The sequence below is a fragment of the Martes martes genome (genome assembly GCF_963455335.1).
Source record: "Martes martes genome assembly, chromosome: 1".
NCBI lineage: Eukaryota > Metazoa > Chordata > Mammalia > Carnivora > Mustelidae > Martes > Martes martes.
Genome location: NC_137888.1, coordinates 107,058,345 through 107,076,737, shown reverse-complemented (window position 1 = coordinate 107,076,737; position 18,393 = coordinate 107,058,345). Strand labels below are relative to the sequence as shown.

Genomic DNA, 18,393 nt, shown 5'->3' with positions numbered 1-18,393 from the left:
TCCGACTGACTTATTTCGCTAAGCATAATACCCTCTAGTTCCATCCACATCGTCACAAATGGCAAGATTTCATTTCTTTTGATGGCTGCATAGTATTCCATTGTGTATATATAACACATCTTCTTTATCCATTCATCTGTTGATGGACATCTAGGTTCTTTCCATAGTTTGGCTATTGTGGACATTGCTGCTATAAACATTCGGGTGCACGTGCCCCTTCAGATCACTACGTTTGTATCTTTAGGGTAAATACCCAGTAGTGCGATTGTTGGGTCGTAGGGTAGCTCTATTTTCAACTTTTTGAGGAACCTCCATACCGTTTTCCAGAGTGGTTGCACCAGCTTGCATTCCCACCAACAGTGTAGGAGGGTTCCCCTTTCTCTGCATCCTCACCAGCATCTGTCGTTTCCTGACTTGTTAATTTTAGCCATTCTGACTGGTGTGAGGTGGTATCTCATTGTGGTTTTGATTTGTATTTCCCTGATGCTGAGTGATGTGGAGCACTTTTTCATGTGTCTGTTGACCATCTGGATATCTTCTTTGCAGAAATGTCTGTTCATTAGACAAAGAACTTCTAAATACTGACACTTACCTCTTTTTTTTTTTTAAGATTTTATTTATTTATTTGAGAGAGAAAGCAAGTAGAGGGTGGTGAGGAGCAGAGGGAGAGGGACAAGCAGACTCCGCCCTGAGCACAGGCCCAATGCGGGGCTCAGTCCCACCACCCTGAGAACATGACCTGAGCCAGATCAAGAGCCTTAACTGACTGAGCCGCCCAGGTGCCTCCTGAGAGTAAAGGAACTCTTATAAAGCAAAGATAACAGGAGAAGATGGGGAGTAGAATGGGGATGGCAGCAAAGGACATAAGTCACCAAGAAGGACAAACAGACGAAAAGGAGGAATAGGTGTGGAGAAAAGACATCAGAAATACTAAACAAAAAGGAACCAACTCTGGGCCCAGGAGTCAGCCTGCCAAAGTCGGTCACCATGAGTTACACCATCGTGTTTCACACTATAGCTACGGGGCCTGGGCCCCCAAGGACCTCCCTGTTCAACACAAGCTCCAAATTCCAGAATCATAGACTCTTAGAGCTAGAACAATTCCCTGCATTGATCTATCTGCCCCCCCCCAACCCCAGTCCCTTCACTGAGCCACTCCAGACATCCCAAAGTCTTGCCTCATGCTACACCAAGCTAATATCTGCTTCCCTGTGACATCAACCAGTTCTGTCCTCCACTATTTGGGGTTCAAATGATATTTCCTGGTGATTTGCTGATCAACTGAGACACAAGCAATTTCTCCCACATAGGGACTCTGGGGCCTGCCTGCCTTAGGGCAGTGGATGTGGAGCTAACCTGGGTGGGGAGTCTAGCTGAAGAGAAAAGGCCCTCAGGGCTGGTAGCAACCTAGTGGCAGCACAGGAGTGGGGTAAAATCTCCATCCACCAAACAGAAATAGCATTACCTGGCAATGAATAGAGGTTCTAAGGGAAAAACTGTCCTTGAGCTGGGGTGAGAAGCAAAATGCTCTATTGGAAAATTAAATATCATGGAACTGTTTGTTGAAAGTTCAGAGCACCTTCCCACCCATCAACTCGTGCTCCCCCCCAAGTATCTTGCAGAACCAATAGCTCCCACGGGACCAGTGCTGGGTCCAGGACTCAAGCAGTGTACTCCAGTTTCCTTTGGTGAATCCTAACATTTCTTGGGCTATAAATGACAAAACAAGTGGCTTCTCTCTTTAAGATACACAACTAGAAACAGAAAAGAAGGTAGGCAAATTTTGACTTAAAAAAAATTTTCCCCTAAAAATCCACATTGCATTCCCCAGGCAGGGGTGGTGGCAGCCCCACAGTTGGCTACCCTGGGACCCCCTTCACTAGAGGAGGGGCTCTCCCCTAACATTTGATGTTTTTCCTCCCTACCATGGGCACACGGGGTGAATGGCAGTGCACCCCAGCATCCTGGGGGAGAGCAGAGAGCTGCCCCGCCTTCACAGAAAGGGGTAGAGGGAGCAGAGTGGGGAGAGAATTGCTTATTTATTTGTTTCCTGGAACACCCTGTTAAGAATCTCAGCAATTGCAGTTAGTGCCCGATCGTTTGGCAGGCAGAGTAGCTTCTCGCCGTTCCCAGCTGCACGGGATCTAATTCGCAAATGCACCATCTTGCATTCAATACTTAAATGGAAAACAAGCAGTCCCGGAAGGGAAGCAGGCGGTCTAACTCTGCAGGCCGGTTTCGGAGGGATTTACGTTTCTAGGTCGGTTGACTGGCTGGTGCCATCCCAGGAGAGGATTTCTTTGAGCTCCGACCCTCTCTCATCTCATCTCGGGTCCAGAACCCACTCTGGCGGACGTTGTAAACTGCAATTAAACAGGGAGAGCAAACGGAATTTGTTTGGGCCGTAGGCCTTGCCAGAATAAAATAGTAACTAAAATCTGTTTGAGCTCAGATTTTAAAGGGAGATACTGCTTATTCTTCCCCACTGGAAACCTGGTTAAAAGAAATTAAGGCCTCTCTTAAAGGTACCTAAGATTAGAGGGCTTGGTTTCCGTTTTCTGTGTTTCTGTGGGCCAAACGCCCAGGTCGGTCAGCGAGTTTCTTTCTGGGTGGAATGACGAATTTCTCTCGCCTGAATTCTAAAATGATAACTTTGCTTGGTGCTGCAGCTGCGAACGTCTGGCGCCCAGTGGCCCATCCTGGCAGTGGCGTTGCGGGGCGGGGGTTGGGGGCGAGAAGCAAGGGTAAATGGAGATGTGGGAAGAGCCAAGCCACGGTGAAAAGTTGAGAGAGCTGCGAGGAGGGAAGTAAACGCGACTCTTCGCGGCTTCGTCCCCTTTAAGTGCTTCACTGACTCAGCTAAGCTTCCCCCTCAGGTCGCGTTTTTTATGAATGAAAAACGTCCTTACATTCATTATATAAACAAGCCTGTGCTGATTGGCCAATGGCCCCCGGTGCATAAATTATGTAAAACAGACCCCTGAGGGGGTGGAGAGGGACGCGTTATTGACCAATGGGGGCTGGAGTTGATGGGGCGGCTTGGCTGGATTTGCCCACAGACAGGGTAAACAAGACGTGATAGACAGGCTGAGGACCTGCCTCGGGCCAATGAGAACCAGGCTGGGCTAGGACTGCTGGCCAATGGCGGCAGGCGGAGCAGCACGCCCCGGGGGGCCGGACCAGCGCTCCAGCCTGGTTGGCAGCTGCGGCGCAGAGTCCAGCCGCTGGTGCGCAGAGCGGTTCAGCGTCCCCGGAGCGGTTCGGCCCAGCCATTCGCCCAGGCGCCCAGGCCCGGTGCGCGCGTGCGTGAGCGCGCCTGCGCCCCGGGGCCGCTGCAACGGGAGGAGAGCGGCTGCCTCAGGTGAGGGGGCGTCGAGGAGGCAGGGGGGCATCGAAGGGGGTGTCCAGTAACGGGTCCGAAGGGCCCAGCCGGCGAGAGTTCACTGGCTAATTCAGAATCCTCAAAGTCCGGGTGTACTTTCTATCTGGACTGAGCTCTCCACCCCCACCCCCGAGCGGGCTGCCCCCTCCTCTCGTGGCTTGCTTCGGTTCGGTTCTAGGGAGGCGTAGGGTGGGGGTGGCTAACGGTTCCGGAGCGTTCGGAGAGCGGGTTTCCGCACGTCGCGAGGAGGCGCGCCCGGGCGCGAGGTGCTGGGGCTCTCGGGTGGGGATGGGGGTGGGGGACGCTGAGTTGCGGGGCTTTACAATCTCTGGAGGTCTGAGAGCCCGGAGGAGACTTGGAGGCTCGCGAGAAGAGACGCCCGGCGAAGCTTTTCTGGTGGGGAGGAGGGGGCGGGAAGCAGCTTGAAGGGGAATATTTGAGAGGTGATGCCCCCCAAAGTACCAGGAAGGGTTAAGTGACACAGGCATGTGCAGCCTGAGGGTTTGAGGGTTGGCCAGGAACTTATGCAGGCCTTGCAAGTTTCAGATTGTGAGAAGTGGACACTCAATCCCCCAACTCCCACCCCCAGCAGCCTGAGGGCGTCAGGCTGCATCGCGGTTCTCGAGAAATCGGGGAGCATCAGTGCAGCGGCCTGAGGATAGTGGGGGGAAAAGCGGGTGCGGGGTGGAGGTGGAGAGATGCTGGAGCCTCTCGCTGGATTAGGGATCTGTCCGCATTTTCAGGGGAGAGGAGACCTCTGGGGGGAACCGAACTCCTGGTTGAGGAGGAGTGCCAAGGAGAGATGTTTGGATGTTTGGGGGTCGGGGGCCGGGGGCCGTTGCGGGTGGTTGGTAGCGCCTGGCGCCGCGGCTTGGTTTTATGAATGTGGATGACTTTATGAATGAAGCGGGTTTCTTTCGTTGGCTCGCTGCTCCCTGCGGCTTTTTTCTTTCTTTTTTTTTTTTTTTTCTTTCCCTTTTTGTGAATGAAGCATTGAGCTTTCTTCCTAAATCGCTGGGGGTGAGGGGCCTGCGTCGGAGGCTGGGCGTGCGTTGGAAGTGGGGGCGGGGGCTCATCCAAAGGAGTTTTCATGAATGGGGAAGGCTGGGAATTGGGTGGAAGTGTGTCTTGTTTTGTGAATGGGGCCCAGCGCGAGGGATCCAGTTACAGCCTTTACCTGATGTGGCGGCCGCGGCTCGCTCTTCCATTCATAAAACCAGGCCCGCTGCGCGCCGCGGGGGAGGGGCCTCGATCGCGCCGCTGCGCCGCGTTAAAGTTTTCCTGGGGGCACCGGGAAGGGGGGACCACAAAGGAAGTGGTTTAAACTCCCATAAGGCTTTACAAAAATTTATACTTTGAACAAGATTTTCCTAGCCCTTGAACTCTGAGAGCTGCTTTAAAAATCCTCGATGCCCCTCCCTGGTTCGCGTATGACAGCTTCTTTCTTTTATTTCATTTTTTAAAAAGGTATTTTTGCTCTTCAGTGGTGAAGTATCTTGCAACGTATTTCATCATGAGACTCGGAAATATGTCCCCCTCCGATCTCTTCTCCGTTGTCCCTTTTCCCCTATAGACACTGGCATAAATTCTAAGGTCACTATTTAATCTGACAGATTTTGAGGTCTACAGAGGACTCATTTTCATGGCCCTCAACTCACTGCCGACTTTTCTCAGATTTTGTGTATGGGTTAGTGACATTTGAGAAAGAGGCTTTATTCTGAACGTTTAGCGCTGTTTGGAAGGCATGCAGGCATGCCAGCGGGAGTGTTTTTCTAGGAAATTATGGACTGTGTACAGTTTTGCTCCTCTCCCTCTTTCTCTTTGACTTTGAAAATTTCTGACTAGTTGGGCCAGAGTGCTGAGAGGACCATGAAGGGTTTTCTTGTATCCTGCTCACTTAAGAAAAACAATTTGCGTGGAATTACCCGTTGAGAAAAAGTTCCTTATTTAAAATTTGTATACAAGGTAAACAAAAGAATTATCTGCAAACGTGTTGCTTTGTTTAGAGCTGCGCAAATGGAATTACTGTTTTCTCCATTTTGTTGATTTAACTACATTTCTATTTGGAGAATGAAACAAAGGGTTCAGGAAGGTGGTACCTTCCTAAAATTGTTACTTATTCCTCTGAAATTAGAAAACGTTCCCTCCTGGGGTGACTGGGTGGCTCAGGTCATGATCTCAGGGTCCTGGGATGGAACCCCACATTGGCTCTCTGCTCAGCAGGGAGCCTGCTTTCTCCCATCTCTCTCTGCCTGCCTCTCTAGCTACTTGTGATCTCTGTTGGTCAAATAAATAAATAAAATCTTAAAAAAAAAAAAAAAGAAAAGAAAAGAAAAAAGAAAACGTTCCCTCCTTTCCATTTTGACCTTCAACCTGTCTTCCCAGGCCCAAGACTTGACAGTGCCGAAATAAGTTTTAATTTTTTTTGCAAGTTTGGGGAAAATTGACTTCACTCCAAGAAACAAACTGTATTTTCTGTACATGGATCTTTTGCTTTTAATACTTTTTTAAGATCTCTGTTAGAGATGCATTTAAAATCTGTGTGTTGGAATTTAGTTCCCTTGATTCATTACTTTTCATGGCAATTTTATTTATTTTAGAAGTTGATGATATCACAGATAATCTCTGTAAGTTGCCATAGGAATATTTGTGACATTACAGACACTAGATCTGTTTGAACAGAAGAACTAGGTTTTAAAGAGTGTTGTGTGAAGATTAGTATATCTCTGATCAATATATGCCTGGAACTATATATGGTGTCTTACCACTGACCTACAAACTACTTTTAGAAACACTATGTATGTCAAATTTTTAATTGCCAATAATTTGGAAGGCTTAAACCCATTTTTCTACTTCCTGTCACTGTACTGTCAAAAATTAAATTATCTCTTAAAAAAAAAAAGACCTAACATTATAAATACCCTGGAGAATCTTCTATTGGAGAGAAACTTGAAATTATCCTTTTATAATGATAAGAAGGAGTTTTGGTTTTGGTTTTTAGAGGGAACAGACATTAACAAACTTACGATGTTAATGATTAGAGAGGGGGGAAGGACAGCTAGGTAAGTGGATTTGACACTAAGTACACTATGAACTTACGATGCCCTTAATCAGGCACACCTTTAGTCTGTAAATCTTACACCCTGAGTGGGCTTTAAGTACCTCAGAGAAAGGTAGTGATTTTGCACAGGCCCTAAAAAAAGAGCAGTAAAAATTACTTCATTTCTCCTTTTCCCCTCTCAGTTAAAATCTCCCAAATTCCTATTACAGGAGGACCCCTTTCCCCCCAGAAAGTACTCAATGCTGAAACCTTTCAAAGTGATATTCGAGGCATTGGAAACACCATGGATGGGTTTTATGATCAGCAAGTCCCTTTTATGGTCCCAGGGGTAAGTTTATGTGGCTTTGGTTTGTTTTGTTCTCCCTCTTCTAATATGAGTCTTCTCATTGGTTTAGTAGCACAATCCCCTTTGACCCCTTTATTACCCTTGAGCCTTCACTGTGTCTTGGCCTCTTTCAGAAATCTCGATCAGAGGAATGTAGAGGGCGGCCTGTGATTGACAGAAAGAGGAAGTTTTTGGACACGGATCTGGCCCATGATTCTGAAGGTAGTGAAGCTTTCCCTTTGGTCTGTGGCTTCTTCAAATGGTCCCCTGTGAGAGCCACATGTAGACTCACCCTCCCTGTTCTCCCCAGCACAGGAGTTCTCATTCTGGTGTCTTCTGTTTTCAATTCCAGAGTTGTTTCAGGATCTCAGTCAACTTCAAGAGGCTTGGTTAGCTGAAGGCAAGTTTCTTGGCTGTCCGATTTTCCATATAAAACATTTCGCTGTGCTTTGTAATAAAACTTAAAGGTCTAAAATAAAAATCTCTTTTCCAGCACAAGTTCCTGATGATGAACAGTTTGTCCCAGATTTCCAGTCTGATAACTGTAAGTACCTTTCTGGGGGTGGCACGTTTGTTCCGAAAACGTTTGGTCTTGGAACATCCATGTCTGGAAGACTCTTTTCAGCCATTGCCAGCGTATTTGGACAGTGGAATGCATTTAGTTTCTTTTAATAATTCAGAGTTAACCCCCAAAACTTTTGTTTCATTCCTTATTGGAATTATTTCTAAAATGCTTTTATTCCTTTGCAGGTAAGATTTACTGAACATAATTTCATCCTAAATTTCTTTTTGCCTAAGAATATTGCAAGCCTTCAAGCTCAGAATTATCAATCAACTGACATCATATATATAAGATGTTGGACTTAACATCCATTAACCAGATGTTATTTTATGGCATTTTTTTGGTTTGTTTTATAAATTAATTCCTTGATGCAGATCATGAGTCTGACATTTTTTTCTCTTTTAAAGGTGCAGAAAATAGTTAATGGAAGATTCCAGTTAATTGTGGCCTCACCCAACATGTTGTCAATTTTGTTTCTACTTCTAAGTTGACACAGGGTGGTCACGGTGTGACCTGATTGACTCTTATTTTTCGTGTAGTTCAGGACTTTATCTTTCAGAGAGGAGTCTAAACTTACTCTTTGAATGTTCATGAAGGGCCTCTATCATGGTGTTAATAAATGCAGTGGGAAGCTCAAAAGATGGCTCTCGGTGCTGGCAAGGGCATGGTTAGCTTTGTGCTGATCTTTCCGGGCTGTCCTCAACAGGTTTGGGAGCTTTTATGGTCCAGGCAGAGCTATCAAGGACAAAGCTGGCTGATGAAATGTGAGCAGCACAGGGCAGCTCTAGAGAGCATTAGTCACTGGCGAGTGAGCAGGTTTAAAGAGAGGCCTGGAGAAAATGCTGCCTCTCTTGAGGGTTGCATCATAGAGAAATTCATGTCTCTTAGTCATAGTTTATAATAGCAAGCACCTGAGCCAGGCAAGGATTCGATTTCTCATTTTGCACCAACAAATTCTTCCCTGCTGTGTGTGTGTGTGTGTGTGTGTGTGTGTGTGTGTTTATGTGTGTAAATGCCACGGGAGAGAGAGGGTTCTTTGTATCTAAGTAAAAGCTGGCTATTCGAAATCATTAGATAAAAGACCGGAGGTACCAGCTAAACATTCTTTAATGCACCCTGTTCAAGGCATAATGCCATGAAATTTAAAAGGGAGTAAATGCTAACCCTCAGATGCATAGTACCTTAGCGATGTCACAGCTCGCTATAGTTTTTCTATAGGAAGGGGCATGCATGTTAATTATCGCCCTTTGATTGCTTTCAAGTGATTGGGAAGGTTGCCACTAAAAGGCTAAATAAAGATAACCCAAATATTGTGTGTGTGCGCGTGTGTGTCTGTGTGTGTGTTGCAAGATAAAAGACAGGATTTGTAATCCCACTTTGTTCTGTGTTGACAATTTGGCCCAGCCTTTCCCGTTCCTGCTCAGAGCAGCATAAACTGCAGTCTGCTTGGGAGGTGGCTTTCTTGGCAGAAGTTCTTTGAAATGCTTTTATGACACTTTTGTTTGTTTCTCTGTAACCCAAAGAGTTAAGAGGGAGTTGAGATGACTGCATTCAAATTGATTTCATGTGCTGAAGCAAAGGTATGCTCTTTAGAGAAAGATGTCAGTAAACAAGATTTATATTTGAGATGAGAGATGTTTATCTGCAGGAATAGGCTAAAGTAAAGAAATCAATAAATGTGTTTTGGCTCCTTAGAAATAATTCCCACTCAGCCAATAGAATGTGCTAAATTCTTCAATTAAATTGCCATACCTACCTAAAATGGAGATGCTTTGAGAGATTTCTGCTTACCAAGTGGGATGTGTTTTTTACTTTTGTTTGCTTTTTGCCTTAACTTCTTAAGGTTGAGCTTTTCTGTCCTTTAAGGCTGAAACAGATGGTTGAGTAGCCTCAAAAAGTGTTTTAATAATTCTCTCCCCTTCTCTGACTCTTATTTCGGGAGATGGAGCTTTACGAAGGAGGGCTTCAAGCAGATCAGCTTGCCTTAGAGGTTAAGTAAGAGTACAGGGTTGGGGTGGGCTATTCTTGAGCTGTTCGCCTTTCCTGTTGTTTGCAACTGGTTTGACTGCAGTTGTGACTGACAGTGGAGATGGAGGGGGAGCTGGGCAGACTTCTCTGGGAGCACCTCCCACAGCCTTGGATTGAGAATCAGCTTTGACTGCAAGTCACCTTCTGGAAGAGCCGGTGATTATTCTAGGGGAAGAGGAGAAACTCATTCAAATTTAATAAAACCTTGAGTTGATTTGAATCAGCCAATCAATGAACTGTAAACCAAACTGCACTTGCCCAGTAAAGTAAACCTTTTCCCTATAGTGGCAAAAGCATTTGTAACATATTCTTCTGTGGCCTGCCACACTGATTATACTTGGTTCTTTTAAGATGATTTGATTAATTTTTCTGTGTGTGTGTGTGTGTGTGAGGGAGGGAGGGTGCAAAGGCAGAGAGAGAGAGAGTGTGTGGGAGGGTGCAAAGGCAGAGAGAGTCTGTGTGTGTGTGTGTGTGTGTGTGTGTGTGTGTGTGTATGGGAGAAAAAGAAATACTAAGTAATGTGGTAATTTTTATTTTAGAATGTCAGTTTTGAAGATTATGGCTTACTTTTTTCAGTAAGTGCTATGAGCTCAGCTTCTAAAGAGATTATGTTTTGTAAGTTTTCCAGATTTGGGTTCCTACCCAGAAGCATCTATCCATAAGTGTGATTTGAATAAATGAAACCATTGTTCTTGTAAGTCTTAGAGAAATGTTCAGCTTACTTCTAGCTACATAGACTTCACCTTACCTCACAAATACAGACATTAGCAAAGTATCCCCCCATCTGGAAATTCTTAAAGATCAAATTCAAGGCAATAGAAAGTGCAACCTATAGACGATAGAGGTTCTGCCGGTGCCCCCCATTGTCCCCTGATCCTGAGAAGTAACCTTGAAGTCCTAGATTGTTTGGGCTGCAGGTCCCTTGTAGACATAGCCTTCCTAACCCTTTCATTTTACAGAGGGGATAATATAAGGTCCAGATAACTGGAGAGACTGACTGGTAGTTTGGGGCAAAGGGGAGGGGTTAGGTGAAATGAGAAAAAGAAATTATAAAATATTATCCTTACAAAAGCTCTCACAGAGCTGCAGGGCTGGGGGTATCGGCACATGCAGGTGTGGTCCAGGCTCTCCCTAATGATTCCAAAAACCTAGAGCCAGCCCTCAGAAAAGACTTAGGGAAACCATAGGCCACCCAGTTTGACACCTCAGTTCTCTTCATTCTGTGATCCTGAAAAACTTATTAAATATCTTGGTGCTTTGAGTTTTTCCACCTAGGATTTGGAAGAGATCTATAAAACAGAAAAATTATAAAACTGACATCTTTCCTATAAGACACACTTGTGTACATACAGACAAAACTTATCTGTATACATCCTGTATAATATAAATAAGTTTGTGTACATATATATCCGTATAAATGTGCATATAGCTAAATATGTGTGTTAATACAGAGCTGCGTACCTGGAATCTGGGTCAGTGGTTAGATGTGTATACGTTTTTACTGTACATTTTCATAGAATTAACTATAAATCAAAACCATGGATAAGATTGGAACTCAAAGTGCTTAGGTTTGGGGAGGGGGAGCTTACATTAATTATTCTGGACTGACTTGGCACTTAAGGGTATTACTAGATTTTAGGATATATAAATAGTATTTTTTAAATGCAGATTTTGGTTCTAATTTTCTTCTAATTACACTCACTTGTTTGAATTGTGATATTGTGAATGTTTACCTGTTAGCATCTTGAATAACAAAAATATTTTATAGTGGGGAAAAGGCATGATAAAAATCTTAATTTAAAACCATGGCCTCCATAGCAAATATAATTTAGAGAACTGTTTGAAAATCCAAATTACTTCATTTTCCCCTTGATGACGTGTTCTTTTTTAGATCTGTGTTTCAAAAAGAATGGACCTATCGGAGGAAGTACTAGTAATTTCCTAAGGACTGGCTAATTAACTGATAAAATCGACTTCTCATAAATACATTGTAATAGGTGGCTCGGGAAAAAGGCAGCCCTTGAGCCTAAAACACATTGATCTTAATCCTGTTTTAATATGAAATTATTCAACTGGACTTTTTTTTTTTTTTTTAAACTACCTGTGAATTTGATAGAGTAGAGACAGAGCCTTCCTTTTGGAGAGTGAATGCACATCATTTGGGGCCCAGTTTGGAGCAAAACTCTTAAGTTTACTTGCTCTGTGGTCTTGGACCATTTCTGTTTGAAAAGATGGTCCCTACGTCTTTTTGTTTGGAAGGTAAGAAAGTAACAGTAGGCACTTTAAGCACTTGGAAAGTGAGAGATGTGGGGGAGTCAAGGCTATCAGTTTGTCCTTTTTGGGAGCCAGAAGTTCTGAAGGTAGACAGGAGAGTTGGTGGGTGGATGTGGAAGGAAGAGGTCATGTGACTCCAGGTTACCGTGTATCTTTCAGAGTCTTTGTTCTAGCCCACTACCTTACCACAGAGAGGGTGCTAAGTGACTGGAAATTCTTTGTTTTGATAGCCTCTAAGATCCTTAGACCAGACTCTTAAGGATCCAAGACCTAGAGTCCCCATTTATCTAAGAGAGCCATATGTTCACACGAAATCTATTTTCTCTGACTTTAATTCAGTTAGGCTTATTAAAAACAATGACTTTTTCTCTTCCTCTTTGATGTCTTTCTGCTCTTAGCCCTCTAATAAAACCCAGTAACCTTTCCAGTCCTTTGTGTTTGGCAAGAACTTGGGGCAGGGAATTACATGTGTGTCTGCCCCAGGCACATCACTTATGTAAATTCCAGAGCTAACAAAATCCTGGTATCCTTCAAGAAATTACCATCTACCCTGTTTTCAGCATTCTTCTAGTTTTATAAGATTAAGATATGGGCGGCACGACAGAGCTGCAGATTTGTATTATCTGCCATTTCTACCATCTAGGGGTATCATTGTTTTCATTCCAGTCTCAGAAAAACTGTTCGTGGTGGTAGGCTTGGGTGGGGTGTGTGATTCTCTACAAGGGACTGTAGCCTCCACATGTGACTCGAGTTTTAATGGCGGTAAAGTAGAACCAGCCTCAGAGGCTGACAGCCCCCTCTCGGGCGCACGGCTGCCCTTGAGGCAGCTTGGGCCCCATCTGTGCCCTGGCACACAGTGCTTCTCCACTTGGAATCCAAGGAGCTCAGAGTCTTGTCATGTTGCAGCTCCCAGCTCTTGGACAAGCGCCAGGCTTGCTGCTGCCAGTACCGGATTAGGTTGCTTTTTTAAAAATTCATTTTGTGAACTCATCAAGCTCATTTAACAGAGGCTTTGGTCGTCAGTTTCTATCATTGTCCCAGCCCTCTAAGAGGCTCGGCTTAAAGGAGGGGCAAAATACTAGGTCCCCCAGTGTATATGCGGGTGGGCGCAAATGAGAGAGAGAGAGAGAGAGAGAGAATGTGTGTGTGTGTGTGTGTGTGTGTGTGTGTGTGTGTGTGTGTGTGTAACCACAATGTAAGTACTCCTTTAGGCTTGGCAAGGGAGTAGCAGCTCTTCTTAAGGGAAGAGCCCCCACAAAGCAAACAAAGGGGGGCTCCCCGGCCCAGAATGAGGAAACCTCGGGGGAAGGTTGCAGAACAGGGCGCAAAGACTCCAGGGAGCAGGGTAAGATCTAGCTCTTAAGAGACCAGGAGTTTGCCACTGGTCTGCAGAGCAGCCAAGCCATTGAATGGAGGTTCTGTGGTCAGAAAAGCTGTAGAGAAATGCATCCCGTATTGCCCTCTGAGTTCACTAGTGTGGGGGAGGGGGCTGGGAAGGCGAAGAGAAGAGGTAGAGAGGAGATATTTGAAAATAGCCAAATATGTTCTGGAAAAAAAAGGAAACAACTCAAGAGCTAATTTATCTTGTGGATTTGATTTTCACAAAGTAGGATGCTTTTCTTGAAATAAACTCTGGCTGTCAGACTGGCTTCATCAGATCTTCTTCAGGGTAATTATTGAAGATTTGGGGGAAAAAAAATCTCTAAGAAACCAAACTAGTTTTTAGCCTTGTACTTTGCGTTGTCCTTGGAGTGGATTGCACCCGCCAACCCCAAGATATCCGTGCTCTTCCCTTTTGATGTCTCTTGGGCATGGGCGGGGGTGGGGGGGGTAGGGGGGATTATAAACCTTTCAAGCCGGATGTGAAGCCGGGAAAGGAACTGTGAAGCTGTTCATAATAGGTAGCTCGCACCCTCCCCCCTCTGCAGCCAGAGAATCTAGTAGTGTCTCCGGAGACCCTCTCCCTCGAGGAGGATGCCAGGTGGCTCCCCATGTAGCTACTGGCAGTGAATGGAAAAGCAAGGAGTCTGGAAAGGCTGACTTCCATAGAGAGCTGTCCTCTAATGCCAACCAGCTTGCCTGGGGGCAGGAGAAAGTCTTTTTCTCCAGTGAAGTCTTTTTCTCTCAGCTGGTAGCTACAGTCGGATTCTGAACAGGGCAACGCAAGGTAGTTTGCTTTTCCCCCTTTTGCCGGCAGGCACTTGCCGACCTTACTTGGAGCCGACTTGCCCATCCTTGCAGATTTCAGCCGGGGTCTTGGCCTTCTGAATCTCAGGGAGGGAGCAGAGCAGGCAGGCGCCTGCAGTGTCTGAATTTCTTACATAAACACAGCGCACTGGGCGAGCAAGCGTCCCTGCGGCGACAGCTGGGCTCTGCTCCGTCCGCCCCAGCGAGCTGAGCTGCCTAGTCCCCCTCTTGCCTGAATGGAGCATTCCAAATTGGTTGTGAATGGAGGGCGGGGCTCCCTTGCAGACTTTTTCAATGAATAACCAGACCCTATTGTGCAGCCTGTGGAAAAACAAGCAACTCAAACAACACTGGGACTGTTAGAAATATGCTTGTGATTGGCAGCTTGGAGAACCTCCAAAATTAGTTTCCTTTGGCTTCCCTGCTGCTCCCAGTTCTCCGAGCCTGGGCTTAATGAGCCTGGGCTTAATGGGGCTCCAGTTTTCTTTTAAGTGCTGGCTTTAACCCTGCAACTGCCAGTCGGATGGTCTGGGCTTCAGAGGCAGAGCTGCGCCTGACCACGGAGGCCAGTCCGCTCTCTTTCTCCCGTTTTAACTGGAGCTGTCTGAAGGGGCTGCTAACAGAAGAGGGTGGTGTAGCTTTCCTGGATAGAGGGGTGTTAAGACTTGATCTGAGGATATTAGCCTTTTATCTCCCGCTTGCTTTCCGTGGGGCTGGAGCTCTCGCTCCCAGTGAAGGTTCCTGTCTGCTCTTTGCTGCTCGCTCCAGCCTTGACTGTGGGCCTGGGGATCGGGTGTTCGTGCCGGGATCTCTTGGCGAGGCGTACATTTTGACTCGGCAATGACAAAGCTGTAATTTCCCTACTCCTTGGCCTTCTCTGTCCTGTTTAATTTCCCACTGTGGTCGGATACATGTCATTTTAAAATGATACTTCCCAGACTTACTCAGCTACAGGGGAGCCTTGCTCTGGCTGTGACCCTTCTCCAGCAGGCATCAGATGCCTGGCCCCCTCCAGTGAACATCCCAGGAAGTACCAGAAAGAACCCTGCCTCTGAGCAACCCCAAAACCAGAGCGGCCTTCTCACCCCAGATGAGGCTAGGTTCTAGGGGGACTCTTGCCTTCAGCCACATCCCCTCGAGACACTGTCCACCATCTTGGCCAACAGCTCACAGAGCACCCCCAGAGGGCCGCGTGGGCTAGACCAGGGCCATGGGATAAACATGAAAAGGACAATCTGTTAAAAAAGCAAAACAAAACTTAATACTGATTCAGTGCAGCTTCCTCAAGGGTTTTAAAGAGCTCTTCCAAGTGCCTCCTCCTTATCCTCACACCTGAAATGAGGCTCTTTGCATTTGTGTTTCACTATAAGGTGTTTTTTTTCCCCTGAAATATTTCCTTGGCTATAAATTGGGCCTGCAAGAATGTCTTCCTTTCCTTATTAAAAAAAAAAAAAGAAAGAAAGAAAAAGAACAGGCCTGGGCAGATTGTTCTTTTGTGAGAGAGTTTGAAGCCTCTCAGGAGGTAACCCTAGAGAGCAGCCCTGTAAGAGGATGTTGGTATTTGTGCTTTTCCAGAGGGGCTGAGGACGACTTCGGCTTCCAGAAACACTTTCAGTTGAGTGCCTGGAAAGGCTTTGTGACTCCCTGAAAGGGCACTTAATGAGGGTCCTTTATACTTTTCTCATAGGAAAGGTAGATTCAAGGAAAGGATATGTCTTCCATGGGGGCTGCCCTGCCCACAGTGAAGACCAGATCCTGGAATGCCTATCCCAAGTGTCCTAATCAGACTCTTAATGGGGGAGTAGCTTAGTGATGGCTTCCCTGTGCCTGTGCCTGTGCCCAGGGAGTCCTCACGTCAGAAGATTTCTGCCCCTCATTTCTGCCCCCCTTTTCCTTTTTTTCCCTCTTCATGGAATTTCTTGAGGAGTGAGGAGAAAGCCGCAGAGGGCTTTACTGTCATTTCTATTTTGATAAATATTAAACTTCGCCCCTGCTTCCCGATGTACATTCTTGTTAAAACAGGAAACAATCTCTCGAAAAGCAGAGAACCCCTGTGTTCTGTTTCTTTCTCTCTGCTGCAGCCCTAGCGTGGGGCTCTGCACACTACTGGTACTTGGTGAGTATTTTGCATACATACCCCATTCTCTTGTCAGATTCCCTTCCCACCCCGTCTCTCAGCAGCCCCCAGCAGCAGCTTCTAACTGCTCAGAGAAACAGAGGATCTCAAAACCAGAGTTCTGAGAGTCCTTGGGATGACTTTAGAGATGCATAGGAAAAAACTAGGTAGGACTAATTCTCATTTTCTGATTCCTCCTTTAAGCACATACACAAGCCAAGTGTTCCTAGGCTGCATTTAGACTTTGTGCAGCTAATGCTATGTTTCCCAGTCAGACTGCATGTGCTAGAGAACAAGTCACGGTGTAGACACCCTTGACACATTTGCCGAGTTTCTGCTTTTAGGAGAAGGAGGGCCAGAAATAGAGGAATGGTTCTCAGAGAAGCTGATTTCCCTAATTTCTCTAGAGTTTGGATTTTTCTCCTGTCAGATTTTAAGTTCGAAGATAAAATTTTCCACAGTGCTTAAGTCCTGTTTCAAGTATCATTAACACTTGTCTTTAATGCTAGTTCAGATGAGAATCACATAAATTGGGAATAAATTATAGGAACGATGTTAAAGAAGGTTTAGTTTTGCATTTTTTTCCCCCATTCAGGAAAAACGCCCTGTTTCCTCTTTTCTTGACAGTGTGTTCCCGCCGTGAGCAGCCCTTCACGGTATAATCTGTGGTTGACGTAAGGCCCACAGGAAAGGAAGCCATCCTGTCCTCTCTACCACAGAGGCTCTCTTTATAGACCTGTTTCTCACGAGTGGAAATCAAACAAATGGTTGTCTATCATATTGGTGAAAGTTGAATACTGAAATTCTTGGAACAGCTGCCCCAGGAAAGGAATTAGTATGGATAATGCTCAGATTTTCCTTTTGGGGTAAGCAGGCCAGTCAGTCACCGTTTCATCCTCCTAGTCTCTTCAGCTTGAAAGTAACCAAACGCTCCAGGTAGAAACCTGCTTTCTGGGCTGTGGGTCTAAAAAGCCCCACCTGGGGGTAGTCAAAATGGGGTGGTTCTTTCAAAGCCAGAAAGACCACTTATTTTTATCTTGACTCTCCTCTGAGTCAGCTCTCTATACTCGCAAAACCCTTTTCCTTCACTGTCCAACGCTCTGGTTTCACCAATCGCCCATTAATTTGGGGATATGACACACTGATGCAATTAGATATATTCATTCTGTACAAATTATTTTGGTGGAAGAACCCCATCTCAGTTAATACACAAGCCCTACCTCAGTCAACATGGGGCTGGTACTTTTCGAAGCTTGTCCTCTCTTTAATTTCTACCTCTTCTAATCAAGGCCTCTGGGTTTCCATTTTCAAATTCTAAAGTAATAATCCTAAGTTGTTAGGATAAATGAGTCTTTAGAAGAAAAGAAACTGTACAGATCCAAGCCATTTCAAAAATAATACTGAGGTGTGGAGAGTGTGAACTTGAAGTAAATCTGAGACTAGTTTATCTGGGTCAAAAAAAAAAAAAAAGAAATCTCTCTGCTACCATTGGCATTAAATTATCTTCCTGATTTGATAACAGAGGTTTTCCATTTGGAAATCACTACTTGAAAGATTTGCGATTTTGCTGAGAACAAGGAGGAGCTGTTCTGGGATAGACCCTTGTTCTTACCCACACTTCCCCATCTGTGAATCAGGACATCCCTGATTCAGTACTTCCGTCCAAAGTGGGCTCCCTTTACCGACATGACCACTTCTTTTAAGGAGGATTCATATAAAGAATCTCTTTCCTTCTCTTTTAGCCAGACTTAGAATAGAACCCTTCAAAAATCATCTGTGTCATTATTGTTAGTACTGATGGAGTTTAGAAAGGGCAAGGTCAATATCCCAAATTCTGTTTAGAAACTCTCCTCCTACTCGATGACCAAGAAAAGACAGGACCCGCCAACTTTTTTACCCTGGCAGACTTGCTACTGGACAGCCCGTGAGGACTCTTGCTTCTAAGGCTTACAACAGGCATGTTATTACCCTGAGCTCTCCCCAGGGCCCATGCAGCCTTTGGAGGTGGGCAACAGCTTCCAGCCCCTCATGACAGAAGAGGCAAATAGCCTTGAGGACCCCTTTGGCTCTTCCTAGCAAAAGCTGTCCCCGCCTCCCCCCCACCCCAACCTCCCATCTCTCCTTTAGAGCCTGGATGTCATCCTTCACTTGGATCACATTTTCTCCTCTCTGGAGGGGGAGTAAAGAGGTAGGGAAAGCCTTGAGCCCCCCTGGAGGCAGAGGTTACCCCCCCCCATATTCTGAGTGGTCAGCTTGTGTGGTACTAGTCCACCTCTTGGGTTACAGTATTACACAATGTGTAATACAGTATTACAGTATTACACAATGACCTCCCAGACTGATCTTCATGGGCAAAATTGAGTTTTTCATCTTTTGACCAACAGTATTTCAGCTGGTGATTTGATTCTGGGATACCATGTGCTGGTTCTGCCCACCAGCTGCTGCCTTTGCTGGAGGA

At 45.6% G+C, this 18,393-nt stretch overlaps 1 protein-coding gene across 1 annotated transcript in view; it reads left to right on the top strand.

Annotated features, from left to right (window-relative positions):
* The first annotated feature begins 3,204 nt into the window (after positions 1–3,204).
* Positions 3,205–18,393, top strand: part of ETV5 (ETS variant transcription factor 5) — a 58,102-nt gene continuing 42,913 nt past the window's right edge. Inside the window, exons 1-5 of the mRNA XM_080800417.1 lie at positions 3,205–3,361; positions 6,653–6,771; positions 6,903–6,990; positions 7,121–7,168; positions 7,262–7,312. Coding sequence (XP_080656543.1) covers positions 6,727–6,771; positions 6,903–6,990; positions 7,121–7,168; positions 7,262–7,312 — 232 coding nt within the window. The 5' untranslated portion in view covers positions 3,205–3,361; positions 6,653–6,726. The remainder of the gene's footprint in view (positions 3,362–6,652; positions 6,772–6,902; positions 6,991–7,120; positions 7,169–7,261; positions 7,313–18,393) is intronic.